Below are 11,896 nucleotides of genomic sequence, written 5' to 3'. Positions count from 1 at the left end.
TAAACATTAATTGTATTTTTTTATTTCAATATTTTAAATGCCAATTTTATAAGTGGTGTCACTGATTTTGGGAAAAACACACAAAATGACTGATTTTCAATATAAAAAATTATTGGAGCCTGGAGATTTTTTACCTGTTATCACAGTGTTGGATATAACAAAGATTTGTAACAAAACTGACTTTGATGCATTGTTAGTTTTTGTGTACCATCAGATTTGATCTTTTTCTCCCTTTCATACAATTAAGGCCAAAAAAGCCACTAACAAACACTGCTGTTAAAATTTTACATAAAACTATTTTTCTACTTTTTTGTATAAATGTGTTAAATAGGCCAGAAGTCTAATTTTAGCAGGCTAATAACTCTGACATTGGGGTCCGATGCCTTATGTGAAGACATGGCTGGCCAAGGGAAGGAAAGCAGCCATCTCAACTACAGGCATAGCTTGGCACTATAAAGAAAAGGAAGACGACTACTACAGCCCTCTGTGGAAAATGTGGAAATCTCTGTAATTCCATTTCCCTTGTTATCATTTATGAGGCACAGTGCCGTAAATGCAACAATCTGTTATTTTGTGTGCAAATAACAGATGAAGGCCAGGGAAAACACTGGTTAGCACTATCACCTGCTGGTGTCACAGAGTAATGCTACTGCACTACAAATAATGTTATTATTGTTCTAATGTTATCTCCCCGACTTCCCCTAAAGAAAATAAATGTTTTGCCATATATTAAATTATGTGTCTAACATCTTACATTTTGCACTCAGGGATGTGGACAGGAGTCAGAAAAGAGCAGAATTTATCAACATCTGTCTTGTACGATGCTCGCACATTCTGCACACAAACTAAATATTTTTTTTGAGTTGCACAGTTCCTGCAAGAATCTTATCTTACTTTCACCCCTGCTGTTAATGTGGTGGTAGAACTATGGACGGGGTCCTGGGTCCTAATTTACTGCCTAATAAATAAACCTTAGCAAACCCCAGAGGAAAATTTTACTGCTCAAAGCTTGCTCTTCTACAACTCAGTAGACAAATTTGAGATTCTCATGTCAGCCTCATTTTAGTTTCTATTTTGTCTAAAGGTTTCTCATATGTTTCTCCTAAAATTCACTAGGAGAAATAGGTGAGACAGGATAATTAGAGGGAGTCATACTTGAGACTTGTGGGAGATACCTTGCTAATCTCAATACAGTGTGTTTAATGGCTCCTTTATTTCTCCTCTGGAAAAGAAAATGAACAATAGTGGAGCTTCTACAGAACAATATGTGAGACTCACTCACACCTCCACATGAGCATGACAGATTCGGAATCAAACCCCGGCCTTCTGGGTGTGAGACAGCCACTCTACCCACTGAGCTATGTCACCCTATGCATATATTACTCTGCACACACACACCTTATAAATGCTGCAACAAATAAGAAGTTGCCAGGATACAGCCTAAACATCTTGAGGCACTTATAATAATATATGGTGACTTCAATCATGTCACCCTCTCCTCCCACTTGACTGGATTTATCATTCTAAACAACACGGATCATTCACTCATAATACCGTGATGGGCCCCTCTCTGGACTGCAGGACGGAAAGATATAGAAGATCTTTGTACCCACAGCGATCAGGCTTTATAATTCTATAGCAAATAGCAGATGAGCTGACAGACAAATGAATTTCCCTTTTGGGATGAATAAAGTAATCTGAATCTTTATTAATTAATTTAAAAAAATATCATGTGGATTACAATAAAGTCAACATGCTAGATGATTAAAAACAACCAAAACGTTGACCTGAGTCTGAGAATTCAGTGAGCGCTTGTGGAGATCTCTTCATTTGTTCTCTCTGAGCTTAGTATGAGATGCATGAACTGAAGCTGGGATGAGAACAGACTGAGTTCTTAGAGAGAGCTCTCTGATTTCTCTGCCTGAGATCACAAAGAGACACAAAAGTTGAGAAACTCTGAGAATTATATGAGAGCTTGTTGAGATCTCTTCTGAAACTTTAAAGGAGACTAAACTGAGATTTAGTGCATCTTATTGCTCAGGAGAAAAAATGAGACACAGGAGAAATAAGCCTTAGTCTCAGTTTGGTGTCACACAGATCTCAAAGTTGTCTAGGAGAAGTAAATGAAACATTTTTGAGATCTCTTTTTGAATTTTCTTTTCCTCTGGGCACACCTTCTGTAAAAAAAAAAAAAGGGAGGGACACTTTTGTACAGAGTTTTCAGTAGCAGAGTGATGCTGTTTATAGTCTGCGTGGTTGTGGTTTCTGTAGGTTTGTTCTTTGCTATCTGCACTGAACAGTCACACACATCGGTTAGCCACAACCAACCAGAACAGTCAAATGTTCCATCCAACATCTCTGAAACCCACAGAACCACATGAGAAGAACAGCAAGCAAACTATTGATCCTGCAGAGAAACCTGATCGCTGCTGCATAAATAAGATATTAATAACAGAACACAGAACGACTAGTTACCATTACATTCTGTTCAACAGGAGACATTTAAGATGTTCTGGTTTTAGTCTTTTAGTTTCTGCAGCTTCTTCACTCTTTTGTATGAATCTAATTGAGTGAGAACATTTAAAAATCTCCATAAAAAGTGAATGTACTGTGTTGTGACTGGCTGTGTGGACCAGTTAGAGGCCAGCAGCTCACTGGTTGGACTGGTGGACTACTTCAGTGATGAGTAGATGACCTGAGGCTCCAGTGGAAACTCTGAACACAAACAGAGAAAACAGAATGAGAACAAGCAGCTCTGCACAAAAACAACACAATCATGTTAATATGCAGCAAAATTACCATGTTGGGGGGTGGGCCTTTTACATCATTTTGGACAAATTCTGAGTCATTCTGGGAACGTTTTCGGAAACTTTTGAATTCATTGAGACAATTTTGAGTATTTTTAAGAATATTTTATGTTATTTAATTTTATATTTGGACAAATTCTGCATCATTCTGGACAAATTCTAAGTAATTTTAGTCAGTTTTTGAGTGATTTTGGGAATGTATTGAGCCATTTGGACAAAATTTTGCATCATTTGGACAATTCTGAGTATTTTTGGAAACATTTTGAGTTATTTTGGGAACTTTTCAACCTATTTGGACAAATTCTGCATCATTCTGGTCAAATTTTGAGTAAGTTGGGTGCACAATTTGTGCTATTTTGGGAACTTTTTGTACCATTTGAACAAATTTTGCATCATTTTAGACACATTTTGAGTAATTCTGGAAACATTTTGAGTTATTTTGTGAACTTTTGGACCCAATTGGACCTATTTTGAATCATTTTGGACAAATTTTGAATCATTTGAGTCTATAATGGTTGACGATGACTTCTAGTGTCCCCACTAATTTCAGATGCTTTTTTTTTTTAGGAACTGAGCCTGAATAAACTCAGACCTGTGGAGTGAGCAGAGAAGCAACGTGATGTTCTACAGCTGGTTTTAATGTTGTGGCTGATCAGTTAAAACAGCTCAGATAGTAAAACACTGCTGAACATTTGATGCATCAGGATTAATAATCAGATACTGCAGATAATACTCCTGTACTTTTACAAGTATTATTTAAAATGATGAAGCTGTGACAGAATATTTTTGAAGTGTGGCATTGATTCTTGAAGGTCACTAAAGGGTCTGAGTACTCGTGGACATCCCTGTGGTTTCTCTCCCTGATGATTTTAAAGGAACAGTTCAACATTTCAGGAAACATTTCTCTTCTCTCTTTCCAAAGTTGAGAATAAAGATCAGCTGTACCTCTGCTCCTGTTTGGTCTGATGACTATTTGTCCATAGCTGGTTTCTTCTGTTTTCACTGCTGAGTAAACTGCAGCTAGATCGCTGGCTGCACAACAAAACACAGAAAATAAATCAGTTCACTGACACCAGCACGGTTACTTTACAGTGTTAAACTAATTATTTTCCATGTAGCTTTATAATCAGACTCATTAGGAGCTTTATAAATGTTGTTCCCCTTCTTCTGCTGCTGTTAATGACTAACAACCCAAATATAACTGGACATTATTCGCGTGAAACAGTAAAGAAGACGACCACAAAGCTGCTGAATTCTCAGAATAATTCAACTCAGGAGGTAAACACCACAGCAGCAGCTTCCTTCTGTTGGTTCCAGTGAGCTGTGGTGTGAAACTGACCTGTTTCCTTGTCATAGTATGGTCTGCTTTGGCAGATGAGTTTAACAGAGATGAGTTTTAACTCTTTCTGTGTTCAGACCAGTTTGAGAATCGGTCCTTCTGCTCTTTCATATTGTCTCAGAATCACGTTTTTATGCAAAGGTGTTGATATCTAGTTTTTCTATTGAACAAAACCACAAAAACAGTAAAACTGAACATTAACATCTGTGAATAAATCAGTAGAGTGAAGTTCTGCCTGCCAGACAACTGTCAGGGTATGAAAACCCCCACAGATTCCTTTTGATACTTCTGGACATCAGTATCCAGGTTTTTCACACATTTCCACAAAAACATCCGGATTGTTCTGCCCCTGCCTGGCACCGCTCTTTCTCTCTGACCTCAGTGCTCCCACCACTGAGCTCAGCTGGGGTCCCCCTGTATCTGCCCTACATCCTGACCTTCACCGGTTCCCAGTCCGGCCTCCAGAGGGGTCCCACCTCGGCTGTTGTGGACCACAACCCAGCCTTTGGGGAACTACAACCCTTGGTCCAGCCTGCCTGACCAGCCTCAAGACCACCCACCAGATGGTTCCATTTCCCTGACCAGCCTGACCTCTGCCTGCCTCTGGATTTCTCTCATCATCAGGGATTCTCCACCAACACTCTGACCGGCCTAGCTGTACACCAGGAGGAGCATACTCAGCTCTACTCTACTTGGTTTGTGAGGTTTTTTATCAGGATGTAGTACCTGGTACCAGGTACTATTTTAGTACCTACTCGGTCGCAGTTCCAAGCAAGTTTAGCCGATAATGTGACGTTCAGCTGCAGCTGTTTTTCTGAGCTGTGAATAAAGCTTCCAGTGTCCTCTGTCGGTCGTCTCTACAACTGTTGGACTCTTGTTCTGCAGCTGAACCACCATGGAGACAAAGAAGAGCAGCTGTACCTCTGATCTTTGATCGGCCTCCACCGTCTTTGAAGACCATCTGTCCATAAGTGACGTCTTCTCTTCCTTTCACTGCCGAGTAGACTGCAGCTGGATCGCTCTCTGTAAAGTCAGATAGATCCAGATCACTGCAGGTTCTACAGCTGATACCAGAACAGAACCAAGACACACAATGATCCCCTTCATAGAGGCTGGAATGGAAAACCAGGTTAGAACCGCAGACACAAGTGTTACCAACAACAAGTACAGTTCACACTTTGACGGTTTTTATCTTTTTAACACCTCTGCTGCTGTACAGGATGGAAACACTGACCTCAGAGCTGCTAGATTTAGTCAACAGCTTCATGTATGGATGAGTCAACAGGTGTCAGGAAAACTTGTGTTCATTGACATCTAGGTTTTTGACATTTCTATTACTTAATACATAGGATTTTTGACACCTTTGCTCATCAGTAATTAGGTTTTTCCACATTTTTGTTAAGATCCAGGTTTTTCACACTTTTGTCCATTACTATTGAGTTTTTTTTTGACACTTTTGTGTATTAATATTCAGGTTTTTCACACTTTTGTTCATTGGTAACCTGTTTTTGATACTTTTGTTTCTTAATATACATGTTTTTCACACTTTTGTCTGTTAAGATCCAGGTTTTTAATACCTTTGTTCATTAATATTGAGTTTTTTTTTTACATTTTTGTTCATTAATATTCAGGTTTTTGACACTTCATCATAAACATTCATCTTATTGACATCTTTTCTACGTTGGACTGTGACTGAACCAGTCACATTAGCATTCGGTAACCTGTTCACGTCTTCCATGTTTGAAACCTTTCAGTGCTGTGTGCATGTGGCACAGAAACACAAGGGTCGCAACTCCTCTTGCGCTGCTCACATACAAAATCAAAGACCACCTTCATCTCAGAACAACCTCCGGGGCAGAACTTAGAAGTGTGGAGGACTTTAAGTATCTAGGATCATGGGTCGAATCCACAGAAAAATACCTGAAAATCAGAAAGGCACTCGCTTGGCAGGTGCTCAACAAGATGAGGAGCATCTGGAAGTCTAAGATGTCGTGGGATACCAAAGTCCACCTCTTTCGGGCAACCATGAAATCAGTCCTACTCTATGGATGTGAGGCTTGGACAATGACATTGGCCTTAGAGAAATCCCTTAATGGTTGTTACACCCATATGTTGAGGGCAGTCCTCAATATAAAGTGGTTTCATCACGTGCTGAACAGCGAGTTACAGGGCCTTGTGAAAGTATTCGACCCCTTTGAACTTTTCAACCTTTCGCCACATTTCAGGCTTCAAACATAAAGATATAAAATTTAGGGTAGGGTAGTGCCCCTTGGGGATGGAGGCTATGCTGTGACTCTCGTGAGATTGCCAGTGAGATTTCGGAATACAACATGGCGGCGCCCTGCTGCTGAAATAGAATTCACTCGTCTTAGCTCTTTCTCGAAAGAAAATTAAATTTAATCACCGCATTACTTGCATTTAATTATTGATATTTCCTTCCTCGAACTGCGGATTTGGAGCACCACCCACCGTGGAGGACCTCGAGCGATTTATCGACGGATATTTTTACAACTGCGTCATGGAAGACCCGAACCGCGACAATCCGTCTAAGAAGAGGAAAAACGACTCCTCGACTGATACGGACGACCTAGCTACAACGGACGTCCCGGTTGATGTCCTGGAGTCAATAAATAAAAAGTTAGATGTTCTCAGCGTCCTCCGCGACGAAATTCGAGACCTGAAGGTAAGTTTGGAGAACGCCTATCAACAGGTAAGTGAGCTCCAACTGGACAACACGGAACTACGTTCTAACTTTTCCGCAGTTACAACCGAGCTGGAAACGATTAAAAGGGAGAATAAAGCGCTTAAAGAAACTGTACTGGATGTCCAGTCCCGTAGTATGTGGGACAATTTAATATTTTCAGGAATCTCTGAAAGCACCACAGATAATCCGGAGACAGAAATTAGGAAATTTATGACAACGGCTTTAAAAATTCCCCAGGAAACGGTGAATAATATTTCCTTTCACCGCGTTCACAGGCTCGGAGCCCGTAGAGCCAATAAATCCCGTCCTATTATCGCTAAATTCGAACATTTTAAACAGAAAGAATTAGTTAAAAGTAAAGGACGGGAGCTTAAAGGGACCTCTTTCGGAATGAACGATCAATTCCCGAGAGAGATAAACGAGCGGCGGAAGGTATTGTTTCCCATACTGAAGCAGAACAGACAGAAGGGGAAACGGTCTACTTTGGTTGTAGATAAACTTTATATCGACGGCCAACTGTACCGGGACCCCAATACCACTCCCTGGCTGTTCTGATCAGCATGGTGAAACGAAAGAGCTTTGTTTATTTACAATAAAATAATGTATATATTGTGTGTATACATATGAAGGTATGTATATATGTATATGTATTTAATCCCTCTATGGCTACTTATAATAATGGCTCACTGTTTTATGTTTGACCCCCTTCTGTTCACCTTTTTGTCTACCTCCCCTCCCTCTACTTCCCCTAACCACCTAAACTCACACCTCCCCTCTCCCCCCACACAAACTCCCTATGTAAATCTTTTGTGTGTTATATATGTCGAGGCACCAGTGTTCTTTGTTTTTTTGTGCTCACGTTTAACATGTTTTACAGTCTTGTTATCCACACCCATCATAGATTTAAACCCTGCTGTACACCCATCCAACGTTATCAGCAGACTGAGTTTATTTCATAACATGCCAATATTAGTAAGCTGCTCACATAGCTATACATCCAAGGCTGAACTTAAACGGTCTATATGCATAAACTAACTCTGGTCTCCTGGAATGTGTGTGGCACTCGCTCACAGGCAAAAAGAATAAAAATCTTAGACCATTTTTCAAAATTAAAAGCAGACATTTGTCTCCTACAAGAAACCCACCTACAAAAATCTGAAGAAAAATTACTTACTGGCTTAAATTTCAATCAGGTTTATTCTGCCTCTTATAACAGCAGACAAAGAGGAGTCTCTATACTTATTCATAAGAGACTACTTTTTACTTTAAATGACATAATAGTTGACTCAGAAGGCAGATACATTATTATCCAGGCAACTATATTCAATAAAGAATATACTATTGGGAATTTGTACGCCCCTAATAATGATGATCCGGCCTTTTTTCATTCATTTTTCTCTCAACTATCTGATTTAACAGCAAATTCAACTGTTATCATTGGAGGAGACTTCAACACAGTCCTAAATCCATCAGTAGATCGCTCCAATAACACAACACGTACAAGGCAATCTCAATCTGCTAAAGTAATAGAGGAATATATGGATGATTTTGGCCTTGGCGACAGCTGGAGACTAAAAAATCCAACAAAGAAGGAATTCACCTTCCATTCCTCGGTGCATCGATCATTTTCAAGAATTGATTTTTTCTTACAAATAATTCTATTACCGAGAAAGCTTCTACAAGAATACACCCCATTATTATCAGCGACCATGCACCAGTCTCCCTCTCCTTACAAACTGACCTCACCTTTAAACCACCTCCTACATGGCGTTTTAACATCTCACTGTTAAAAGATGAAGAGTTCGATAAGATCATAAGGAGAGAGTGGGCAGACTATTTGGAAATGAATGACTCCCCAAACTCATCTCCATCTTTACTCTGGGAAGCAGGGAAAGCAGTACTTAGAGGTAAAATTATATCATATTCATCGTATAAAAAGAAACAAGATCAAAAATTAGAAAAAGATCTAGAAGATAAAATTAAACAACTAACTGATGAATATACAACAAACCCAAATAATCAGATATGGACTGAATTACAAAATACAAAAATACAGCTAGATGAGATGTTATCCAAAAGGACCGAGTTCATAATACAACAACTGAGATACAACAACTTTGAGCATAATAACAAATCAGGTAAATTTCTTGCAAACCAACTCCAACGCAATCGGGAAAAATCTCTCATAACAGCGATAAAAGGGACAACTGGTGAGTATACGCAATCACCAGAAGAAATTAATCATATTTTCTACAATTATTATAGGAATCTGTATTCAGAAAATAACAAACCCAACCCTGAGCATATTGAGGCATTTCTCAGTAGATTAAATATGCCTCAGTTATCTACTGAACATAAAAATATCCTAGATGCTCCACTGTCCATAAATGAGCTGTCCAGTGCTCTAGACAGTATGCCTAATGGTAAGGCACCAGGTCCAGACGGTTTTCCGGCCGAATTTCTGAAGCACTTCTGGTCAACGCTGGCTCCACAGTTTTTTAGATTAGTAACAGAAATTAAAACCAGTGGTCACATACAGCCTCACATGAACACAGCAGCAATTAAACTTTTATTAAAACCAGATAAAGACCCTACCCTTCCGTCAAGTTATCGCCCGATATCACTAATTAACACCGACATTAAAATTATTGCAAAGGCCTTGGCATCTAGACTAGAGACAGTAATTTCAACAATTATTCATAATGATCAAACCGGCTTTATTAAAGGTCGACACTCTACCAACAACGTAAGAAGGCTCTTAAATTTGATTAACATGTCACAGCGGCAGGACAAAAAGGCAGTTGTCATATCGTTGGATGCAGAAAAAGCCTTTGACAAAGTTAACTGGTCCTTCCTCTTTGCTGTTTTAAATAAGCTTGGCTTTGGAGAGTCATTTATTCACTGGGTATCAGCACTATATGATTCTCCCAAAGCTACTGTCACCACTAATGGAATCGCCTCAAAGACTTTCACCTTACAGAGAGGCACCAGACAGGGCTGTCCACTCTCTCCTTTGTTATTTGCGATATTCATTGAGCCGTTGGCAACAGCTGTGCGCCAGGATGTCAGGATCCAAGGAATCCGCTCTGGGGCAACAGAACACAAAATTAATTTATACGCAGATGATATATTACTTTATTTAGAAGAACCGGCTATTTCATTAAGGGAAGTATTTAATTTAATAACTACATTTTCAGAGTTATCAGATTATTCCATAAATTGGACAAAATCAACATTACTTCCGATCACAGAAAATTCATGGAGTCCTGCAGACCAGGACCCTCACTACTCTTTCCCTACAGGCAACTTAAAATACTTAGGCATAAAAATTTCACCTAAATTATCTGAATTAACTCACTTAAATTTTTCCCCATTACTGGATAACATCACCAATGACCTACAGCGCTGGAACAATCTCCCTATATCTCTTATGGGACGAATAGCTACTATCAAAATGAAAATCCTACCAAAAATAAATTACTTCTTTGCAATGATTCCATTCAAACCAACGTCCAACTGGTTCCAGTCGCTGGACTCGGCTATCACAAAATTTTACTGGAATAATAAAAAAGCAAAAATCAGTCTATCTACTCTTCAGAAAAGTAAAGCCGAAGGAGGTCTAGAAGCACCAAATTTTATGCATTATTATTTAGCTAACCAGCTACAATATCTTATTCCATGGACACAACCTACCATAGATGCCAACTGCTGGTTAGAATTAGAACAGAAGGATTGCAATAGCATCAGACTTTCAGACATACTCTTTATTACAACATCCATCAAACGACATAACTGTTTTAAAAACCCAATGATTTCCTCCACCTTGACCGCTTGGTGGAAGGCATTAGAAATTGCAAACTCTAAATTGGAGCCCTGTAAGTTTTCTCCCATTTGGTACAACCCTGATTTTCAAGTTAACAATCAGCCGCTCCATTTAGCTGTTTGGGAGCAGAATGGAATCACACATCTCCACCACCTCTTCTCAGATAATACGTTCATGTCATATACAAACTTGCTTCAAAAATACAAAATAAAAAACGGGAATTTTTTACATTATCTTCAAGTTAAAAATATTATTAAGAAACGAATCCCAACACTTCAAAGCACGCTCCGGCCGCCGGCATTAGCTGAAGCAATCATAAAGCTCTCTCCGACAACAACTAAAACCCTCTCTAAAATATATAAGTTACTCTTAAGCACTGATACAATACATTTACCTATTTCTAAATGGGAGTCAGACCTATCTATATCTCCGGAACCAGACTTCTGGACTCAAATTTGCGATAATGCATTTAAAATGACAAAACACACAAACTTACAACTCATCCAATACAAAATCCTCCATAGAACACATATTACTCAATATATGATGAACAAAATGGGATTCTCCGACTCCGACATCTGTCTCCAGTGCTCCCAGAACACTGCTGATACTTATTTTCATGCTCTATGGCTGTGCACCCCCGTAAAAAATTTCTGGACCAACGTCTTTCTGCTATCTTAAACTGCAGGATTCCTCTATCTCCAAGTCTGTGTTTACTTGGCGACTTAACAACAACGGACCTACCACGCAAACAATCTCAATCTTTACTTGTAGCCCTCGCCATTGCCAAAAAAACAATCCTTGTTAACTGGAAAAATAAGCAATCTCTGAACATTAATCTCTGGTTGAACCTCCTAATAAATCACATTTCAATGGAGAAAATCTCTGCTTCAAATAAAAATCAGTTGTTAAATTTTATACAAACATGGTCACCGTATGTTAACTACCTTAACTTAAACCTGGTAACCTGACTCTGCCTGTTAGCGAAAACCACCACATCACCCCAATATATGTTGCTGCTTATGTATGTTGGCATTGTGTAACTAATGATTGTCTTCAGTTAGGAACCCAGTCGCTGTCAGCAGGATCGAGCGGGCCGTATCGACGACAACTTACAGTCAACAACTCCCCAGGATCCTCTGTCTATATGCATGAATGGCTAACTTGGTGTTACTGCATGCTTGGCTAATCTTCCAGGTGCTGTCCCCTGTGGCTCGATGTGG

General features: G+C 39.3%; 1 protein-coding gene across 1 annotated transcript in view; it reads right to left on the bottom strand.

Annotated features, from left to right (window-relative positions):
* Nucleotides 1-748: 748 nt before the first annotated feature.
* Nucleotides 749-11,896, bottom strand: part of LOC127532587 (high affinity immunoglobulin gamma Fc receptor I-like) — a 46,680-nt gene continuing 35,532 nt past the window's right edge. The window contains exons 6-8 of the mRNA XM_051944486.1: nt 5,068-5,169; nt 3,753-3,839; nt 749-2,715 (exon numbers count right to left, since the gene is read on the bottom strand). Of these exons, the coding sequence (XP_051800446.1) occupies nt 2,672-2,715; nt 3,753-3,839; nt 5,068-5,169 (233 nt within the window). The 3' untranslated portion in view covers nt 749-2,671. The remainder of the gene's footprint in view (nt 2,716-3,752; nt 3,840-5,067; nt 5,170-11,896) is intronic.

The sequence above is a fragment of the Acanthochromis polyacanthus genome, chromosome 24 (genome assembly GCF_021347895.1).
Source record: "Acanthochromis polyacanthus isolate Apoly-LR-REF ecotype Palm Island chromosome 24, KAUST_Apoly_ChrSc, whole genome shotgun sequence".
NCBI lineage: Eukaryota > Metazoa > Chordata > Actinopteri > Pomacentridae > Acanthochromis > Acanthochromis polyacanthus.
This window is presented reverse-complemented; position numbering and strand designations above follow the sequence as displayed.